Source organism: Zea mays, chromosome 2 (genome assembly GCF_902167145.1).
Source record: "Zea mays cultivar B73 chromosome 2, Zm-B73-REFERENCE-NAM-5.0, whole genome shotgun sequence".
In the NCBI taxonomy this organism is placed as follows: Eukaryota; Viridiplantae; Streptophyta; class Magnoliopsida; order Poales; family Poaceae; genus Zea; species Zea mays.
The window spans coordinates 227,396,506-227,419,724 of record NC_050097.1 but is presented as its reverse complement, the minus strand read 5'-3'; the positions used below and the strand labels follow the sequence as shown (position 1 = coordinate 227,419,724).

At 41.9% G+C, this 23,219-nt stretch overlaps 2 protein-coding genes across 2 annotated transcripts; one reads left to right on the top strand and one right to left on the bottom strand.

Annotated features, from left to right (window-relative positions):
• The first annotated feature begins 1,704 nt into the window (after positions 1-1,704).
• On the top strand, positions 1,705-14,064 carry LOC103647992 (protein NRT1/ PTR FAMILY 1.1). Its single transcript, XM_008672504.4, has 4 exons — positions 1,705-2,315; positions 2,432-2,649; positions 2,802-3,352; positions 12,862-14,064. The coding sequence occupies exons 1-4, from the start codon at positions 2,228-2,230 to the stop codon at positions 13,766-13,768; spliced, it is 1,764 nt and encodes a 587-aa protein (XP_008670726.1). The 5' UTR covers positions 1,705-2,227; the 3' UTR covers positions 13,769-14,064.
• On the bottom strand, positions 13,909-14,806 carry LOC100275670 (uncharacterized). Its single transcript, XM_008672503.3, has 3 exons — positions 14,632-14,806; positions 14,390-14,424; positions 13,909-14,282 (listed from the first exon to the last, which is right to left on the bottom strand). Exons 1-3 carry the CDS (start codon positions 14,768-14,770, stop codon positions 14,154-14,156), a joined length of 303 nt encoding a protein of 100 aa, XP_008670725.1. The 5' UTR covers positions 14,771-14,806; the 3' UTR covers positions 13,909-14,153.
• Positions 14,807-23,219: the final 8,413 nt, after the last annotated feature.

The following is a 23,219-nucleotide window of genomic DNA, read 5'->3' as shown; positions in this document are numbered from 1 at the left end:
GTTAGGATGGAAGGAGTTTAATTACTCTGGGCGCTATACGTGGACAGTCCGCTGAATCATGTTAGCAAAATTTCTTTCAATAGTTTGCCTGTAAACATGCAATACGTGTAACAGAGTGAAATATTATAAAACTAATGCAAAAATATCCAAGAGATACAGTAGATATATCCTTTCAGTATCTCCAAAGTGCAGCAAGTGAGCTGACGGATGACAAACAGAACGCCTCTATGAACACCTGTGGCCGCTGCGGCGCTGCCTCGCTTCCCGTATAAAGACAACATCTCCCTCTTGTGGTGCCACGGTGGTGCAGAGTTTTGGTTTGGGGACCACCAGAGACGATGGAGGAACATCAACAATCTAATTATTATATACTAACATTTTATCCAATAATTTGTATGTCGTCGCATCGCAACCCATGGGGATGGTTCTAGTGTATTCAAAATGACTGATATGGTATTGATTTTTCGATAACTGCAAAATACCGCTTATGATTTTAGGATGGGAGGAGTTTAATTACTATGAGCGTTGTACGTGGATAGTCCGCTGAATCATGTTAGCGAAATTTCTTTCAATAGTATCCCTGTAAACATGCAATACCTGTAATAGAGAGAAATATTATAAAACTAATGCAACAAGATCCTAGAGATATAGTGGATATATCCTTTCAGTATTATCTCCAACGTGCAGCAAGTGAGCTAGCGGATGACAAACGAAATGCCTCTATGAACACCTGTGGCCGCATAAAGACAACATCTCCCTCTTGTGGTGCTGTGGTGGTGTAGAGTTTTGGTTTGGGGACCGCGAGAGACGATGGAGAAACATCAGCAATCTAATTATTTTGTACTAATATTTTATCGAATAATTTGTGTGTCGTCGCAACCCACGAGGGCTGTACTAGTGTATTCAAAATGACTGATATGATATTGATTTTTCGATAACTGACAAAATACCGCTTATAATTTTAGGATGGAAGGAGTTTAATTACTATGGGCGTTATGCGTGGACATTTCGCTGAATCATGTTAGCGAAATTTCTTTCAATAGTTTCCATGTAAACATGCAATACCTGTAACAGAGTGAAATATTATAAAACTAATGCAAAAGAATCCTAGAGATACAGTAGATATATCCTTTCAATATTATCTCCAACGTGCAACAAGTGAGCCAGCGGATGACAAACGGAATGCCTCTATGAACACCTGTGGCCGCATAAAGACAACATCTCCCTCTTGTGGTACCGCGTTGGTGTAGAGTTTTGGTTTGGGGACCGCGGAAGACGATGGAGAAACATCAACAATCTAATTATTTTGTACTAACATTTTATCGAATAATTTGTGTGTCGTCGCAACCCACGGGGGGCTATACTGGTGTATTCAAAATGACTGATATGATATTGATTTTTTGATAACTCACAAAATACCGCTTATAATTTTAGGATGGAAAGAGTTTAATTACTATGGGCCGCTATGCGTGGACAGTCCGCTAAATCATGTTAGCGAAATTTCTTTCAATAGTTTTTATGTAAGCATGCAATACGTGTAATAGAGTGAAATATTATAAAACTAATGCAAAAGAATCCTAGAGATACACTAGATATATCCTTTCAATATTATCTCCAACGTGCAGCAAGTGAGCCAGCGGGAATGCCTCTATGAACACCTGTGGCCGCATAAAGACAACATCTCCCTCTTGTGGTGCCGCGGTGGTGTAGAGTTTTGGTTTGCGGACTGCGGGAGACGATGGAGAAACATCAGCAATCTAATTATTTTGTAATAACATTTTATCGAATAATTTATGTGTCGTCGCAACCTACGGGGCTATACTGGTGTATTCAAAATGACTGATATGATATTGATTTTTCGATAACTGACAAAATACCGCTTATAATTTTAGGATGGAAGGAGTTTAATTACTATGGGCGCTATGCGTGGACAGTCCGTTGAATTATGTTAGCGAAATTTCTTTTAATAGTTTCTATGTAACCATGCAATACCTATAACAGAGTAAAATATTATAAAACTAATGCAAAAGAATCCTAGAGATACAACAGATATATTTTTTCAATATTATCTCCAATGTGCAGCAAGTGAGCCAGCGGATGACAAACGGAACGCCTCTATGAACATCTATGGCCGCTGGGGCACTGCCTCGTTTCCGTATAAAGACAACATCTCCCTCTTATGGTGCTGCGGTGGTGCAGAGTTCTAATTTGGGGACCGCCTTAGACGATGGAGGAACATCAGCAATCTAATCATGCAGTGGGAAGGAAAGGTGTGGGAAGGAAAGGTGGTATGCGAATGGTTCCAACCATAATCGGTAATACTACTGAAACTTATCTGATGAAAAACTTTCATGCCCATGATTAGCTTGTTATGTCTCTTCGTAAAAAAAAATTCTATCTTGTAATATACTACTTTCCCATTTGTTTTCAGCCAATGAAGTATCTGAACGGATCGTGAGCGCATCTGTCGGCGCGAACCTTATAATTTACCTCACAACGAAGTATCACCTTGGCGCTGCAAGCAGCGCCATCATCATCTTCGTGTACCTAGCCGCCGCGAATTTCCTGCCGGTGTGCGGAGCCATCGTGTCCGACGCATTGCTAGGTCGCTGCCGCATGGTTACACTGACGCTTTTCTCCTGCACTATTGTAAGAGCATCGAACGATCATCCCTTGGCTCTCAAACAACTGAAATTCGACAATTTTTTTTTTGTTTCAAATCTAATGTATTGATCAGTGTTAGAACACTGCACTGTTGCGCGTGTGTTTGATTCTAATTCTTTACATGTTCCACTCCTCAGGGAACCACACTTCTGTGCCTGACATCGGTGATCGCGCGCCTGACACCGCCAGATTGCGTGCAGCCAAACGAAGGCTGCGCGCCGCCTACTCCGATGCAGCTGCTCGTGCTGTGCGCCTCTCTTGGCTTCATGGCGCTCGGCGCGAGCGGCGTCCGCCCCTGCTGCCTGGCGTTCGCCGAGGACCAGATCGCGCACTGGGACACCGCGAAGAAGGACCGTGCGCTCCGGGCTCTGTTCAGCTGGTACTACGCGTCCGTGGGGTTCTCGCAGATCGTGGCCGTCACCGTGCTCGTGTACTTCCAGGACAAGATGGGCTGGAAGGTCGGGTTCATGGTGTCGGCCGCCATCATGGCGTCCGTCACGCTCGTGAACTGCGCGGCGGCGTCGTTCTACGTGAAGGTGAAGCCGCAGAAGAGCATGTGGGTTGGCTTACTGAAGGTGGTGGTTGTTGCTGTCAAGAACCGTGACCTTGTGCTGCCAGAGGCAGATCATGGCGCTCAGTTCCATTGTTTACCGGGTTCGACACAGACGGTTCCATCAAACAAAATCAGGTGATTGGCAACTCATGTCTCTGTTCCTAGTATCTTAATCTTAGTGTTACTAATTATTAGATGGTTCTAGCGGAGCCTTCATGTTAATTCCCATGCCACAACTCTAAAAAAAAGTTAAACCATAGATTTTTTAGCAAAAAATAGTACATATGTCCATTAATTTGATATAGACTCCAAGCATGACCAATAATAGCTGTATTTGATTTATTATATTTTCTAAAAAAAATTACCACCTCAGGTATTATGTAAAATACATAAAGCAACTCCTAAATTTACTTCTATAGTATTTACTTGTGCAATTATAAAATACAATTTCAAGTAATCCCTATGTTTGCTTACAACTCACTTATGCCATTACCAAAGATAGTTTAAAATAACTCCTAAATTTCTGTATAAATTATTCACTTGTGGAGTACTCAAAATTGATATATGACAATAGGAAAGATAATATAAAGTAACAACTTCATTTGTATCTAAATTGTCCAAAACTACCATCATGGAAAATAAACTAAAATATCCCTCCTCTCTATCTCAGAATACACATACAAAGTCTTAAAAAAAAGTAATCAGTATATATTATACCGTTAAATCAAAAGTAGCACTAATGTTATATAGCATACCAAGTGAATACGCACATGGAAACAATATTTTGTAAACAAATCACATACTTTAAGTTACATTGACACTCGTTGCAATATTTTTTAAGTTGTTACAAGATATCAGGTTACACATTTTGACTGAAACATACAGATGTCAATATTGGTAACTGAATTTCAATGCCTTTATGTTCTTCCTAAAACAAGAGTACTACAAACATAATACCTTGATATTGAAAATTTAATAACTCAAGTGCCACCGTGTAGTTTGGGAGAGCACCTACAGGGGGTGAATAGTTGATCCTGCAAAAACTTAACTAAAAACAACAAACTTGGTCTATAAATGGTGTTACTGAAATCTAAAACCAAGTTCAATTTTAGAATAGAAGGATTTCTTCACTTAATTGCTCTCACAAGATGTATATTGAAACTAGAGAAATAATGAAAGTGAAGTGGAGAGCTAGGACAAAATCGCAATGAAAGTAAGTAGACAACAAAACACGACGATTTATAACGTGGTTCGGCCAGAGGCCTACTTCCATGTTGTGACGTTCCAATGGATGAGGGTTGCACTCAACCCCTCTCAAATGATCCAGAGATCAAACTTAAGTACCACAGTTGTCTTCCTTATAGTGTATTCCCGTTTGTGAGGAATCTCCACAAGTTGAAGTCTCTCACACCTTACACAATATGATCACAATAAAAAATAAGAGTAACGGAGGGAATAGCAATACACACAAGAGCACAAATGCAGCAAGACCATGCACACAAGTGAAGAAAAGAGTGCACGAATGAAAATCGACAGAATCTCAACTCAAAATGTGCTCAAATATCTCTCGAATGAACCAAAGCATGATTGGAGTCTCGGAATTTAATGTATGCTCTTGTGATTATTTTGGTACCTGCTCCATGCGTCTAGGGGTCCCTTTTATAGCCCCAAAGAGCCTAGGAGCCGTTGGTTCTTCATTTGGGAAGCAATCATCCTTTCTTGCTTGTGATCTGCTTCCTTCTTCGGCCGAGCCGACCATTGCGCACCTTCGATCTCATGGCACACCATACAAGGCATGAGGAACCTAAGTCATGACTCGCTCGAGGCCACGACTCGCCCGAGGCCAATCGCCCGACGCAGTCACGACTCGCCCGAGGCCAACTCCGGGCGGGAGACACAGTTTTGGATTCGCCTCAGGCCAACTTCAGCGAGAAATGCGGCCCCGATTTCCCCGAGCGCAGCCACGACTCACCTTTGTAATAGAAGTGTTAGTTCATAGTAATGTGTTGAGAATTTAATCACCAAAACAACTGGAAATGGCCCAAGGGCACATTTCCCTTTCAATCTCCCCCATTTTGGTGATTCATACCAACACACCAAAAGCAACTTAAAAGTACTAACATAACCAAATATGAGCCAACTTTTGCAAATTGAAGTCAAGTCAAACACTAATAGAATTAGTATAGGATTTGGCATATTTTGATCATTTTGCCACCACTTGGTTTATTTTCACAAAACAACTTCATTTTCTCACTTCTAAGTCAAAACACTTTAGTTTTGCTAATCACAACATTTTTCAAGACAGGTTTGATCAAGAAGCCAAAAGCTCCCCCCCCCTTTCCCATTATAAAGATTTCTCCCCCACAACAGAGTAGTTTTGCAATTAGAGGGCTCCTCTTGTTGTTAAGAGAGTTTTGATAAAAAAAGACAAGTTCAAAAATAATACATTTTGAAATACACAAGTGGTGGTTGATCCAGTTGCTTTGGTCTTAATTTCTCCCACTTTGGCATTAAGCATCAAAACAGAGAAACTAGTGGCCTTAAACCTCATTTCCTCACCAAAAATTGCGAATTTAAGAGCAAGAAGGCAATGAACACCAAGGGCAACTTGAACAAGGTACATTGATACTGTTATGCAGCGGAAGCCTTTTTCCTTTGTCCAAGTCCACCATTTCTCTTTCAATCTACCTTTGAGACTACACCAAAATCACTTAAGCAAACATATTAGTCTCAAAGGGTCACGTTGTAACATATCCTCCCCCCTAAACATATGCACTATTGTGATATCCTGGCCACTGGATTGTGTGATATCATGTCCTAAGGCTTAATAGGATAGATAGAATACTCATACCAACAAAGTGTGTCTTCTTTTTCAGAAGCCTATCTCGAAAAAACCTCCAGATTAAGTGTGCTTGGCCTAGAGAAATCTTGGGATGGCTGACCGACTCGGAAGTCTTCTTGGTTGCGCACGAGTGAGGACAAAGTGCGCACAAAAGACTCGTGTTGGTCTTTAGGGATGGTCTATGATCTTAGAGGGATGCTAGGAGTAAGTACCATCAGTACAGGAGTGGACGGGGCATTACAAATGGTATCAGAGCCAACCCTCACGGTTTCACGGGCATGTGTAGGCTAGGGGTTTGGGTATATGGCGCATGGCACATGTAGGCCGAAGTGGTCACATGGCATGGCATATGATAACACTAGACACACAGACGTGGCCAAGAGGGGAGGTTCCTGGCTTGGGGTTGACCCTATATGCCTTCGTATTTGAATCATAACCAAGTAAAAATCCTTCAACGACTTTGGGAGCAAACTTTGAATGTCTACCTTTCTTGACAAATATATAGAATTTGCTCCTAAATACACAAAAGTAAGAAACATTGGGTTCGTTACCGGTTAGAAGCTCATATGTCATCTTCTTGAGGAGGCGATGAAGATAGAGGCAGTTTATGGCATGATAGGCCGTATTCACGGCTTCCGACCAAAACCGCTCCAGCGTCTTGTATTCTCCTAGCATTGTTCTTGCCATATCGATGAGCGTCTGGTTCTTCCTCTCCACTACACCATTTTGTTGTGGAGTGTAGGGAGCGGAGAATTCAAGCTTGATGCCTTCATTCTCAAGATATTTCTCCACTTGAAGATTCTTGAATTCTGATCCATTATCGCTTCTTATCTTCTTCACCTTGAGCTCAAACTCATTTTGAGTCCGCCTTAAGAAGCGCTTGAGGATTTTTGAGTTTTAGATTTATCCTCGATCCTTTGGACTTGATTGCTTCAATTTGCTTTCCAAACACCTGTGCTCATACTCACAAGAGGAGTGTTAGTTCATAGTAATGTGTTGATCATTTAATCGCCAAAAACAACTAGAAATGGCCCAAGACCATATTTCCCTTTCAGTTTGACACTATTTATTTTATTGTACTAACTTATATGTAGGATATGACCTAGAATGTGTCTGCAATAAGATACAATATGAAATATGTTGAATAAAAGGTGTAATTAATAAGATTAAAGCTTTAAAACTTAAAATAATAATTATTGGTAACAAAGAAAAAGATACAAACATGTTCGCTTGGCTTTAATCCGTACCGGCTTTTACTGCTTCTACATTGTTTTTGTCTCTAACGATTACAGTTGTAGCAGTCCAAACAACCCGCTTTAATCCGAAGCGCATATCCCCACAACATAAGCTGCTAATCTAACGTTAAATATAAACTAAATACATTAAGGTCGGGTCTATTTGGTTAAGTTGTAAGATACAGAAAAGTCGTTGCGAGATATATGCACTATTCGCCTAAATGATCATTTAGCTCATTTAAACACCATGTAAACATTATACACTGGTATGCCCTTTCCGTTTAATCGTTCGTTGCACCTGTTTAATTGTCCGAGTAGACCATTTAAAATAATGGTTAAACAGTAGGTGACTAACTGTTTACTGCTTAGTGTTTAGAAAAACATTGACTATATGCTATAAAAATTGTAAGTTGTTTGCCTTAAACAACTGTTAGACTTACGCCCTCTTTCTATTTCACTTGAAACAACTGTCAAATAACCTTCTTTTTCCACACACTTGAAAGCAGAATCTAAAAGTCAAACACATGGTTCAATCTGCTATGAAATTTGTATTATGCAAAAGCAGCTGCTACTGGAGAAGCTGCTTTGGATTCCAATCGTTTAGGTGGTATTCTACTTTTCGATAATAGAAGCATTTTTCAGAATCTGAACCCCATACAGATTCTAAAAAATCACTCAATCTGCTACTGTCTCCGTCGCGAATAGTATTCGAGGGTATTAGTGGATTGATATAATATTTGATGTATGTGTTTTATATGTGTCCAGGTTTATTGTCATCCCCATTTGAATATAAACTTAAAAATAAGAGCTAAAACGAATAATATTGTGAAATGGAGGGAGTATTAAATTTGTATCACGCAGAAGCATTTTTAAGACGACTTCTAAAGATTCTCATAAAAATGGAAATCTTCTGATCATGAGTTCGAGTGACTCAAATCATAGTAGAGAAATAGTGGCGGACCTAAGTGCACGCCTGTGCTCTTGCCTAGGTTACTCCATTAGTGTTAATGCACTTATAAACATGCACCCAGCAGTAAAATATAGTTAAACGTGGATAAAAATTAGGCAAAGTTATATATTTATAGTATGAGTATTATCTTTGCCTAGGCTCTCGAAGATTTCTATGTCCGCCACCCTAGAGAAATATTACCATTGTATCTACTTTTTTTTAAAATGTTACTCACCTATGTCATTTAAAAACATGAATAACCCCCTCAAAATGATATCTAACACTATCATCATTTGCCATAAAATAATTTAAAGTAACACATCAATTTGTTTTTAAATTAGCGACAAAGAAAAACCTTTAATTTTTACCTTAAATACTTACCTCTGTCATTAAAAACTGAACCAAAATATCCCTCAGATTACCTATAAAATATAATATATTATAAAAATATTAATAACCAAAGAGTATATCATATATAAAGATGGTCATCAAGCCTGCGGGCCGCAAGCCCGACACGAAGCCCGCTATTTGGATGGCACGATGTTTATTTTCGGGCCAGGCTTAACGGGCCGGCCCGGCACGGTTGGGTCCATCCCGTGTCGGGCTCGTTCAGAGAATTGAGTCCGTCGGGTAGTCCGGTCCGGCCCAAATATTATTCGGGCCTAACCGTGTCATACTTAAATGGACCGTGCTTCAACGGGTTCGGGCCGTGCCGGGCTAGGCAGCCCGTTTGGACATCTCATATATTCGTATGATTTAAATAACCCATTTTCACTGTTGCTGCTCTATGGAGGTAATAGAACTTAAAACGCCGTTGCTGCTGCACAAGCTAGATAAGTATAAGAGAAAAAACTGTTGCAATTTATAAATAAATTTAGAGCCATGACTAGTGAAAAATGTTTGCCTATGTTCTTTCACATTTGCTCATGTATATTCTAACATAATACTGGAGGTACCATCTTACGTTTGCCCGATCGTGATAGATTTAAACAATTACTACATATACTTCTCCATCAAAATCAATAGTCTTTGAATCCTGAAATATAAATGATACTCCCTCTTTCCATTTTATTCCATTTTATTGTACGTTTTAGTTTCAATTTTTTGTGTCTATATTCAAATAGATGACAATGAATCTAAACACATATATAAAACACATACATCAAATATTGTATGAATTAACGCCCTAAAACGAATACTATTTTGGTGAGTATTGAGTTGTCACAAGTTTAACCAAATATTTCCAACATCAAACTAGTAAAATTAGAAATGTGGTTGCATAATTTGTTTTAATGTGGTAGATATTAATACTTTTCTATATAATTTTTATTAAACTTTTCATAGTTTAATTAGAAAAAAAATAAAGATTCCTTGCATCTCAAGGTGCACAGAATAGGTTTTTGTTGTTTTCTTGGCATTTCCACATGTGTTTGACATGTATTTAGTTATCATTACCCGATTGCGATTGGCCATAATTGCTATTTATATTCCTTTTCATCTCTGTTTATAGTCCTTTCCAATTGCATCTCACCTACATGAGTATTTGACACGAGCTTAACATAAACCTTAGATCAAGCACTTTTATAAAGAAAAGATTTTGTTAGTTCATAATTATTACATCTAGTTCACAAAAAAACATGAATTTACTTCTAAGCACACGGCCTAAACAAAAGTAAAAGAAGAGCCTGCCTTGAAATTTCCTTCGACAAGGAATTTGACATAATCATTACTTTTGGTACACAAGTCGATCTGGTGGCGCACAAGTAGCACATAATCTTTGAGTTATTGTTCTATATTAATAATGACAAAGGAGGATAGTTCAAAGACATTTGCACATGATATTGAGCATGATGAGCCTAGCACTTACAAAGAGGTAGTCCTTAGGCCGCTTGTTGGATTTAGGCTATGATAGAGAAGATGGAGTCATTGCATAAGAATCATACTTGGAACTTGGTATTGCCGCCCAAAGGGCGCAAAATTATTGACTGTAAATGGGTGTTCAAACTCAAAGATTCTTCTCCAGGAGTTGATGCTCTAAGGTATAAAGCTACATTAGTTGCAAAAGGATCCAATCAAAAGGAGGGAATTGATTACCATGAGGTATTCTCCCCAGTTGTGAAGCATACTTCTACTCGGGCTTTATTGGCTTTGGTTGCTCTATTTGAAATGGAACTAGAGCAAATGGATGTGAAGACATCGTTTCTTCATGGTGAGCTCGGGAGAGAATCTTTATGTCACAACTAGAAGGTTTTGTGGTTGAAGGCAAAGAAAACCATGTTTGTTTGCTAAAGAAGTCATTGTATGGCTTGAAACAGTCTCTAAGGCAATGGTACCATCGGTTTGATTCCTATGTCTCTAGCCATGGATTTGAGAGGAGTCCATATGATGCTTCTGCATTTTAGCAGACTCTTGCAGGTGGTACAAGGATGTATATGTGGCTTTATGTTGATGACATCCTTATAGTAGGAAAGAGTCATTATGCTATTGATGAAACAAAGGTCATGCTCAAGAGTGAGTTTGAGATGAAGCATTTGGGTGCAGCTAAGAGTTTGTTGGGTATGGATATTTGTCGTGATAGATCTCGAGACAGACTTTGGCTTTCACATAGTCAGTACATTGAAAAGGTTCTGCACAAATGTCATGTCACAAGTAGAACTCATTTGTACCCCATTACCTGCACATTTCAAGCTATCTACTTCATCTGGACCCTTGGATGCAGAGGAGGAGATGTACATTTCCAAAGTTTCTTATGCTTGTGTTGTTGGCAGCTTGATGTATGCTATGGTTTGCACACATCTTGATATTGAACATGTAGTTAGTGTTGTGAGCCATTTTATGTCATAGTCAAGCAAAGAACATTGGAAGGATGTGCAGTAGATTCTCTGTTATCTCAGAGCGAAAAGCACATGTGGTTTGATGTTTGATCAAAGTGCGGTCAATTCGGGACAAGTTGTTGGTTATTCTGATTCTGATTTTGCTAGGGATCTTGATTACAAGCGCTCCATCGCTGGCTATGTGTTAAAGCTTTGTGGGTCATGCATTAGTTGGAAGGCAACGATGTAGCATTCAATTGCCTTATGTACCACAAAAGTTGAGTTTATGTCTTTGACTGAGGCAGTGAAGGAACTTATTTGCTTGCATGGTTTTCTTGGTGATTTGGGCATTGAGCAAAAGATGAGAAGTTTCATGAGAGAACCAAGCATATTGATGTGCAAAATTTCTTCGTTCAACTTCATGTGAAAAACAAAGCTTTGTTTGTTATGAAGAATGGTACAAAAGACAACCAGCTGATATGTTAACCAAGGTGGTCCCAAGAGCCAAGTCCGAGCACTGCTTGAGCTTGGTGGGTGTTCATGCCTGCCCGAGCTAGCTCTCATGTGGAGCTTTGTAGGCAGTGAGATTGTTACATGCTAATTTGTTGACTTAAAGATGAAGAGTTTGAAGATTAAACTTTTGTTGGCTCTATGGTTCAATTGTCGCTGAGGTGGAGAATTATGGTCACTAACTCCAATTGTGGTCAACAGCTTCCATTTACCCCTTGGGGGTCGGTTGTTCGCATCCTTCCAGAGGTCGATTGGACACAACCACCCCGGGGGTCATCTAGGGGGTCATCTGCAAAGGTACCAAAAATAACTCCTCATAAACAACCCAAGGCTTCTCTGTTTGAGTGGCTTGTCTAGTGCGCTAACTCATTTGCAAACCAGAGAAAGAGAGCTAGGGTTAGAGAAAGGAGAGGGGATATTGAGAGTCACCAAATCCACACATTTGAGAGAGTGATTTGGGGATTTGGAGGCTCCCCACACTTGTTGGCTCCGACCTCTTGTATTCTTCATCTTCATATTGGAATTCTTGCTCACTTCCGCCCGTGAGTTTTCTCTCTGCAAGGAGTTTCCCATGTAAATCTCTATGTCTTCACTTGATTAAGTATTTTATTTGTCATATGTAAAGATGGCAACAGGGACCCGTTATCTGTTACCTGGCGGGTAATGACTCCATTAGGGTACGACTTTAGTCTCAATTATATACCCACGGGTCTGTTATCGGGAGAAAAAGAGGACCCAATGGGTAGAACAGGTATGGGTACGTACTCATTAAACTCGTAGCCGTGTATCCATGGGTATTTTATACCTAGAATTTAGGCAAAAATTCTCTAAAATTTTAGCATAGCTCAATTTGTCTTGGGCTCGTGGCTTCTGAGTACAAGTATACACTATATAGGCCTTAGAACACATGTCACTAATATGCAGATAACCAGCGAAAATTATAAAGCACGTCCAAGGCTCTAATAGAAAGTCCACCAAGTCCCAAACCAACAGGTACTCAATCAGCACTTATACAGTTAGGACACTACTGATGTCGGACACCCCATGTTTTGTGAAAGTCTTTCACTTAATTGCCCTTTTGGGAACTGCTGAAAATAAGGATGGCGCCAAAACAGCTATGCTCTTTCCATCAAGCCACCAATCTGTCACATAGTTTCTTGGTACCCGCATGACGCATAGTTTCGATTAGCATTTTATTTTCAAATAAGTCTGTGCGACATCACATAGGGTTCAGTTACCGATCATGACTAGGGTTTTAACTTTTTTTTTGTTGCAAAACAAATACGATCATTCAGGTTTCTGAACAAAGCATGCATGGTGAGGCCTCGTCCAGGCAACAGCACAAGCGACGACGACTACGGCAGCACAAGCGCAGGAAACGCCTGCACAGTGGAGCAAGTAGAGAACCTCAAGTCAGCTCTGAGCGTGATGCCCATGTGGTCAGCCATGGTGATGTCGTTCCTGCTGCAGAGCTCCTCGTTCGGGGTCCTGCAGGCAGCCACCATGGACCGCCGCGTCGGCGCAACAAGGTTCCAGATACCCGCGGGCTCGATCTCGGTCTTCGAGATCCTGACCTTCACGGCGTGGTCAAGCTGCTACGACGCCTGCATCGTGCCGGTCCTCCGGAGGATGACGGGGCGGCAGCGCGTGCTGACGCTGAAGCAGCGCATGGGAGTCGGCGTGTCCCTGGCCGTCGCCTCCATGGCGGTGGCATCGGCGGTGGAGACCCATCGGAGGCAGCACGCCGCGACGACGGCGGCGAGGCACGGAGACGCAGACGGAGCCGCCCCTCCCCTCATGTCCGCGCTGTGGCTGGCGCCCCAGTACGTGCTCATGGGGCTGTCGGGCGCGTTCGGTGCCATCGCGCAGATCGAGTTCTACTACGCCGTGCTCCCCAAGTCCATGGGCAGCTTCGTGCTGGCGCTGCTCTTCTTCGGGAGCGGCGTCGCCAGCATCATGTCGACGGTGATCGTCAAGCTCGTGAACGTGGTGACCAGCGGCAAGGGCGGCGGGGGTGGCGCGCCGTGGATCTCGGACGACCTGGACCAGGGCCGGTACGACTCCTACTACGCGCTGCTCGCGGTTCTTGGCGCCGTCGACCTCGTCTACCTCGTCGTCTGCGCTAACGTCTTCCATGAGTCGACGCAGAACATGACGCTGGAAGCTGGCGCTGATGGCCAAGACGGAGAGGCTCGAGGCTAGCTAGCTAGCGTTTGTTTTGTTTCGCATGCATGTCGGGCTCCAGCTAAAAGCATTTCAGCAATGTGTATCTTGCCTTCATAAATTGGAGAAATAAGGATTCTTAACCTGGTGTTGTTAGAAAATAAAAGGAAGACGAAACAGAGATCCAACACACCAAACTTAAGAACTGAAGCCGAGTACATTCAGTAGAGGTACATTCAGTAGAGGCGTCAAGGCTAGATACTAGATACTACCTCCGTTCTTAAATATTTATCGCCGATTAGTTTATTTTTGAACTAGAACGCGACAAAAAAAAACGAAGTGAGCATTATATTCTGTACAGGACTATATTTCTATGCATGCCATCCATATAGTAAGCATGTAGATGCAGCAAGTGTGAGTGTAATTAGTTGGGTATAAGCTTGGAGCGAGGCTTGGAGAACGCCGGAGTTGGATCGTAGCGCCCATAGTCATTCGTCTTCACCATATCTCCTGAAGCCGTTCCCCCCTTTCCAGAAGCAACAGTGGAATGGCCCTGAATTAAGCAAAACGAAATTCCGTGACAAATATGGATTCGTAGATCGATATATAGTTCCGTGATAGAACTTTGGTATTCTCTAGTCACACTACATGCATGTATACCTTGTGATCCTTTTCATCTGGCAACTCTCTTTCTCCTGCAAAATCAAATTACAGATCGAAGACTAGCTAATGAATCAAGTCATCCACTTCTGCACGCCTGAAAAATAATACTACACATATACTTTCCAGTACTACATGTTGATTATATATCTTGACAAGTTCCTGAGTTCATAATACAATTTAAGGGGAAAAAGAAATTTACAGAAAATGAAAATAACGATAGACTGAATAGGGAAATCAACCTGCGTGCGTGCCGACCGAAAGCGCAGGCAAAACAACGAGCAGAAGGACAAGTACCAAACCCCGGTTTGTTGCTTTCTTGGAACTCATCTTGTTCCTTCCCCTCCTCGTATCCCTGAGCACTGCAACAGAACAGTGCATCCGGATTTATACAGCTCGGCTATGCCCCGCTGCCCAATCACAGGATTATTTTGGTCCGCCTAAATTATCCATATAATAACAAAAAGGCAAAGGTAAGCTGGAGATAATGCTGAGCACTTTGGCTCCATTATTTCTGAGCGCGCACTAAACCTAGAGCATCTTGCTCGGTTTTCTATATAGAAGAAAAGGTATCATATAACCTTGAGTCACTAGAATATTAATGCAATTAACAGATAATATATATAGAAAGACGTGAAGAGCAAAATGTCCTAATGCCATGTAAAGAGCAAGTATAATAAAATCATGTAGTCGAGATTTAAGAGGCATCATATCAGATTTTAGGTGACAATGTGACATAAAAGAAAGAGAAATAGAGATAGAATGGAAGCAAAATAGCAGATTGCTATCTTAAAGTAGACTGCTCACAGACTTCAAAACACTTTTTAAGAGCATTGTATTATAAGAGAGTTATTATACACTAGATTTTTAGTTGATTGCATATAACATGACAACATTATAAAGTCTATTATACATTGTATTATTAACCTGTTCTAGCATAGTAGCATACTACTTCCTGCAGGCCTCTAGAAAAGCAAAAGGCTCGTTAGTGGAGCGCCTGAATGCTCGGTTTCTTTAAGATGCTGTACCCTTCTGTACCGCTGGAGGAAGGGACATCGAGGTCTCGAGGAGGCCACTTTGGGGCTAAATGCGCAAGCACCATGGAAAGGGTGTGCACTAATGCACTTTGGTTTCCGAGTCATTGAGCAGGATCAGTTATTAATCACACTACATTGCGTCCGCGTGTCAAAAGGCTGGACTTAGTCTCATGTGCTATCTAGTTAGTGCCTAATAAGGATAGGATTAGGTCTAAAAGCAACTCCAAGAGACTTTATATTATTTATAAGTTTTTTGTAAAGCTTATCTAGATGACTATCTAAATATAGTCATCTTTTATTCTGGGTTTTTCTCGCTAGCTATATAAATATAGAAAACGAAAACGTGAATGTCTCTCTAAAATACAAACAAGGTATATAAAGGCTGTTGGAGATTGAAAACATATAGAAAATCGTTTTTATGCAAATGACTTTCTAATTAACAATTAGAGTGAAATTTACAAAGAGTCTTGGAGATGCTCTAATATACATGTAATCGGATTCAGTTAGCAGATTTTACCATATTTTAATCTAAATTTAGATACAGATACAAATGACTACTATAAAATTGTTTCTCAGACCAACTCCAGCAGACTCCCTCTCCGTATCCGTATTTAACACGGCCAACAGTTTCTCTCTCCTCTCCGTATCCGTCCCCGTTTCCAGCAGACTCCGTATTTACACTCCGCATGCAGTCTATGACAACTGGGGCCCGCGAGCAGGAGGGGACGCATGCAGTCTTGTGCGGAGAGGAGAGAGAAACCGTGGAAAAGGGGAGTGCAGGTACACGGCGTGTGTTTTGCGGAGACGGATGCGGAGGCTGCTGGAGAGCGAAATAGTGACTCAGAGCGTGTATAATAGGGATACGGAGTGGGATAGCCAGTGCTGCTGGAGTTGGTCTCAGTAATAAGATACTCCGTATTTTTTTGACAGAGAGAGCTCAATCGGTAGCCACCTCAGAGTGGTGTACAAATCAAAATGTCCATGAATATACATTTATATATGTGGCTCCAAAGCCTACCAGCATCTATAAATAAATATTCAACCGTCTCTAAAAATCGCACAATCTTTAGTGGTGGCTCGCAATAACATAAGCCTCTCAATATTCATTTGTACATAGGGTTGTTTAAAGAGCTACCTCTGCAAATGTTTTAGGGTATAGAAGTAGTAAATCCTCTTCTTATTCATCAAGAAAAATACTGCAGCCCAAGGAGAAAGGAGGGGGGGGGGGTCTTAGGCTACCTCAAAAAAGTTATGAATATAAGGTCGTTAATTTGATTTTGATTCTTTTGATGGATGAAACTGCAGAAGGTAAGTAAATGCCATTCCGAGACTCTTTTTAATTTTTTAGTGGTAAGGTTATTATGTAATTAGGGTTTGTTTTTGTCTCTTGCATGGTGGTTGAGGCATTTATGGTTGAAATTATATCAAATCTTTGAATGTACTAGGTTGAATTTAGTAGGAAACAAGATTATACCCATATTTACTGATCATATCTTAACTTCAATGGTATACTTGGTAACAAAAATGAGCATCAATTCATTTAAAGTATGGTTTTGATGTTTGATGGTCAACATAACTATTTGTACTTACATTATTTGCTAGTGTTTTTTATGTAATTTAAAGGGTGCAAAAGTGGACATGGACTTAGACAAAGGGGTAAGATGTGAATCAAGGCAAGAAAAAAGGGATAGGTAAAATAGCAATTACTACCGAGCATTCAATTTCTAATGTCTTTTTGGTAGAATCACTTGGATATAATTTGCTTTTTGTTAGTCAGTTATGTCACATGGGTTACAATTATTTATATACAAATGTTGATGTAACTATCTTTAGAAGAAGTGATGGTTACTTAGCATTTAAAGGTTTATCTGACGACAAGCTTTATTTAGTAGATTTTACTAAAGAAAATGTCGATCTAGACGCATGTTTACTTGCTAAGACCAACATGGGCTGGCTTTGGCATCACCGTCTAGCACACATTGGAATGAAAAAACTTCATAAACTTATAAAGGGAGAATATGTGCTAGGACTAAACGATATATATTTTGAGAAAGACATACCTTGTGCAACATGTCAAGCAGGTAAACAGGTGGGAACAAGCCATCCAAGCAAGAATGTGATGACAACATCAAGACCACTGGAGCTTCTCCACATGGATCTCTTCGGTCTCGTTGCTTACCTTAGCATCGGTGAAAGTAAGTATGGTCTAATAATTGTTGATGACTATTCCCGCTTCACTTGGGTATTCTTTTTACAGGATAAATCTGAAACCCAAGAAACTCTCAAGCGCTTAAGGAGACATACTCAAAATGAGTTTGAGCTAAAAGAGAAGAAGATAAGGAGCGATAATGGATCTGAGTACAAGAATCTTCAAGTGGAGGAATATCTTGAGGAGGAAGGCATCAAGCATGAGTTTGCGCTCCCTACACACCACAACTAAATGGTGTAGCGGAGAGGAAGAACAGGACACTCATTGAGATGGAGAGGACGATGCTGGGAGAATACAAGACATCAGAATGGTTTTGGTCAGAAGCCATAAATACGGTTTGCCATGTCATAAACCGTCTTTATCTTCATCGCCTCCTCAAGAAGACATCATATGAGCTGCTCACCGATAAAAAACCCAATGTTTCTTACTTTCGTGTATTTGGGAGCAAATGCTACATCTTAGTCAAGAAAGGTAGGCATTCAAAGTTTGCTCCCAAAGCCGTTGAAGCATTTTTACTTGGTTATGACTCAAATACAAAGGCATATAGAGTCTTCAACAAATCTTCGGTTTTAGATGAAGTCTCGAATGATGTTGTATTTGATGAGACTAATGGCCCTCAAAGAGTGCAAGTTGATCTTGATGACATAGATGAACATGAGGTCCCGACGATCGCAATGAGGACTATGGCGCTAAGCGATGTGCGACCACAGGAAGAACAAGTACAAGATCAATATTCTTCCCCAATAATGGTGCAGCCCCCAACTCAAGATGAGGAACAAGTACATTAAGATGATGGGATGGCTCAAGGGGGAGCATAAGAACAAGAAGGAAGGGAGGAGGAAGGAGTACCACAGGCACCTCCAACTCAAGTCCGCACCAACATACAAAGGGATCATCCGGTGAATCAAATTCTTGGTGACATTAGCAAGAGAGTTACTACTCATTCACGTATTGCAAATTTTTGTGAGCACTACTCTTTTGTTTCTTCTATTGAGCCTTTGAGGGTAGAAGAAGCCTTGCAGATCCAGACTGGGTGTTGGCCATGTAAGAGGAGCTCAACAACTTCAAAAGAAATGAAGTATAGAATCTGGTGCCACGTCCAAAGCAAAATGTTGTGGGCACTAAGTGGGTGTTTCGCAACAAGCAAGATGAGCACGGAGTGGTGACAAGAAACAAGTCGAGACTTGTGGCAAAAGGTTATTGCTAAGTTGCAGGTTTCGATTTTGAGGAGACTTTTGCTCCTGTAGCTAGGCTTGAGTCTATTCGTATATTATTAGCCTATGCTGCTCACCTGTCCTTTAAGCACTTTAAAATGGACATGAAGAGCGCCTTCCTCAATGGGCAAATCAAGGAAGAGGTGTACATGGAGCAACCCCCTTGCTTCGAGGGTGACTGGTACCCCGACCATGTGTACAAGCTCTCTAAAGCGCTTTATGGACTTAAGCAAGCCCCAAGAGTATGGTATGAATGTCTTAGCTATTTCCTTATTTCTAATGTTTTTAAGGTCAGGAAATCTGATCCTACTCTTTTCACTAAGACTTGCAATGGTGATTTGTTTATATGCCAAATATATGTCGATGGCATAGTATTTGGTTCTACTAATCAAAATTCATGTGAAGAGTTTAGCAGGGTGATGACACAGAAATTCGAGATGTTCATGATGGGAGACTTGACTTACTTCCTCAGATTTCAAGTAAAGCAACTCAAGGAAGGGACATTCCTCTCTCAAACAAAGTACATCCAAGATATACTAAAGAAGTTTGGGATGAAGGACGCAAAGCCTTCTAAAACGCCAATGTGAACTGACGGACACTTGGACCTGAACGCAGAAGGTAAGTCCGTAGATCAAAAGGTATACCGGTCTATGATAGGATCCTTGCTTTATCTTTGTACAAGTAGACCAAACATTACGCTTTCAGTTTGCATATATGCTAGATTTCAATCTGATCCCAAGGAATGTCACTTTGTGGCTGTGAAGCGTATTCTTAGATATTTAGTTCATACGCCTTACATCGGGCTCTGGTATCCTAAGGGGTCTACCTTTGACTTGATTGGATACTCAGACTCTGACTATGCCGGGTGCAAGATTGATAGGAAGAGCACATAAGGGACTTGTCAGTTTCTAGGAAGGTCCCCTGGTGTCTTGGAGTTCAAAGAAACAAACATACATTGCCCTATCCACCGCCGAGGTCAAGTATGTTGCCGCAGGCCAGTGTTGCGCGCAACTACTTTGGATGAGGCAAACCCTCCGGGACTTTGGCTACAATCTGAGCAAAGTCTCACTCCTATGTGATTCCTATGTGATAATGAGAGTTCAATCCGCTTGGCGGATAATCCAGTTGAACACAGTCGTACTAAGCACATAGACATCCGACATCACTTTCTGAGAGATCACCAACAAAAGGGAGATATTGATGTTTTCCATATTATAACTGATCACCAGCTAGCCAATATCTTTACCAAGCCTTTAAATGAGAAAAGGTTTTGTAAGCTGCGTAGTTTGCTAAATGTCTTAGATTCGTGGAACTTGGATTGATCTGGAGCATATATGTTCTTATATTGATCATGCTATCATAAATTTAATTATGTATATGGTGTTCAATTTGTAAAACATCATCCCCGGACCTCACAAGTCCTTGTGCAAATGATGCATATGTTTAGGGGGAGGATATGTTACAACTTGGCCCCTTGAGACTAACATGTTTGCTTAAGTGATTTTGGTGTAGTCTCAATGGTGAATGGAAAGTGAAATGGTGAAATTGAACAATAAACAAGGCTTCCACTGCAAAACGGTATCATGTTCAAGTTTCCCTTGGTGTTCATTGTGAAAGGGAATTAGGCTTACACCTATTTCCTAAATGATTTTGGTGGTTGAATTGCCCAACACAAATAAATTGGACTAACTAGTTTGCTCTAGTGTATAAGTTATACAGGTGCCAAAGGTTCACACTTAGCCAATAAAAAGACCAAGAATTGGGTTCAACAAAGAGAGCAAGGGATAACCGAAGGCAGCCCTGGTCTGGCGCACTGGACTGTCCGGTGCACCAGGGGACTTCACTCTGAACTCCTCACCTTCGGGAAAATCTAGAGGTGCTCCGCTATAATTCACCGGACTGTCCGGTGTACACCGGACAGTGTTCGGTGCCCCAGGGAAGAGCAACTCTGGAACTCGCCAGCTTCGGGAATTTGCTTCGCTATAATTCACCGGACATGTCCGGTGTGCACCGGACTGTCCGGTGAGCCAGCGGAGCAACGGCTACTTCGCGCCAACGGTCACCTGCAGAAGCATTAAATACGCACCAAAGCGCGCAGAAGTCAGGCACGCGCGAAGTGGCGCACCGGACACTCTACAGTGCATGTCCGGTGTGCCACCGGACATCCAGGCGGACCCAGCAGTCAGAGCTCCAACGGTCGGAACCCAACGGCCTGGTGACGTGGCTGGCGCACCGGACACTGTCCGGTGTGCACCGGACTGTCCGGTGCACCATGCGACAGACAGCCCACCAAACGGCTAGTTTGGTGGTTGGGGCTATAAATACCCCCAACCACCCCACATTCAAGTCATCCAAGTTTTCCCACTTCAATACTTACAAGAGCTCTAGCATTCAATTCTAGACACACCCAAGTGATCAAATCCTCTCCAAACTCCACACAACGCCCTAGTGATTAGTGAGAGAGATTTGCTTGTGTTCTTTCGAGCTCTTGCGCTTGGATTGCTTTCTTCTTTCTTTGATTCTTTCTTGCGATCAAACTCACTTGTTATTGAGACAAGAGACACCAATCTTGTGGTGGTCCTTGTGGGAACTTTGTGTTCCAATTGATTGAGAAGAAAAGCTCACTCGGTCCGAGGGACCGTTTGAGAGAGGGAAAGGGTTGAAAGAGACCCGGTCTTTGTGACCACCTCAACGGGGAGTAGGTTTGCAAGAACCGAACCTCGGTAAAACAAATCCACGTGTCTCACTCCTTATTCGCTTGCGATTTGTTTTGCACCCTCTCTCGCGGACTCAGTTATATTTCTAACGCTAACCCGGCTTGTAGTTGTGATTATTTTTGAGAATTTCAGTTTTGTCCTATTCACCCCCCCCCCTCTAGGCGACTTTCAATTGGTATCAAAGCCCGGTGCTTCATTAGAGCCTAACCGCTCGAAGTGATGTCGGGAGAACACGCCAAGAAGGAGATGGAGACCGGCGACAAGCCCGCTACAAGCCACGGGAAGGCTTCATCGGAAGAGTCCCGCAACAAAAAGAAAGGGAAGGAGAAGAAAGCCTCCTCCCACAAGTCGCATCGGAGTGGCGACTAGAAAAATAAAATGAGGAAGGTGGTCTACTACGAGACCGACACTTCATCACCTTCCACCTCCGGCTCCGACGCGCCCTCCATAACTTCTAAGCGCCATGAGCGCAAGAAGTTTAGTAAGATCCCCTTACACTATCCTCGTACTTCTAGACATACTCCATTAGTTTTTGTACCATTAGGCAAACCGCCAACCTTTGACGGTGAAGATTATGCTAGGTGGAGTGATTTAATGAAATTTCATCTAACCTCACTCCACAAAAGTATATGGAATGTTGTTGAGTTTGGAGCACAGGTACCATCTGTAGGGGATGAGGATTTTGATGAGGACGAGGTCGCCCAAATCGAGCACTTCAACTCCCAAGCCACAACAATACTCCTCGCCTCTCTAAGTAGGGAGGAGTACAACAAGGTGCAAGGATTAAAGAGCGCGAAGGAAGTTTGGGACATGCTCAAAACCGCGCACGAGGGTGATGAACTCACCAAGATCACCAAGCGGGAAACGATCGAGGGGGAGCTCGGTCGCTTCCGTCTTCGCCAAGGGGAGGAGCCACAAGATATGTACAACCGGCTCAAAACCTTGGTGAATCAAGTGCGCAACCTCGGGAGCAAAAAGTGGGATGACCACAAGGTGGTTAAGGTTATTCTAAGATCTCTTATTTTCCTTAACCCTACTCAAGTACAATTAATTCGTGGTAATCCAAGATATACACTAATGACTCCCAAGGAAGTAATCGGGAATTTTGTGAGCTTTGAATTTATGATCAAGGGCTCACGGAAGATCAACGAGCTTGACGGTCCCTCCACGTCCGAAGCCCAACCGGTTGCATTCAAGGCGACGGAGGAGAAGAAGGAGGAATCTACACCAAGTAGACAACCAATCGACGCCTCCAAGATCGACAATGAGGAAATGGCGCTTGTCATCAAAAGCTTTCGCCAAATCCTCAAGCAAAGGAGGGGGAAAGATTACAAACCCCGCTCCAAGAAGGTTTGCTACAAGTGTGGTAAGCTCGGTCACTTTATTGCAAAATGTCCTATTTCTAGTGACAGTGACAGGGGCGATGACAAGAAGGGGAGAAGAAAGGAGAAGAAGAGGTACTACAAGAAGAAGGGCGGCGATGCCCATGTTTGTCGCGAGTGGGACTCCGACGAAAGCTCTAGCGACTCCTCCGACGACGAGGATGCCGCCAACATCGCCGTCACCAAGGGACTCCTCTTCCCCAACGTCGGCCACAAGTGTCTCATGGCTAAGGACGGCAAAAAGAAGAAGGTTAAATCTAAATCCTCCACT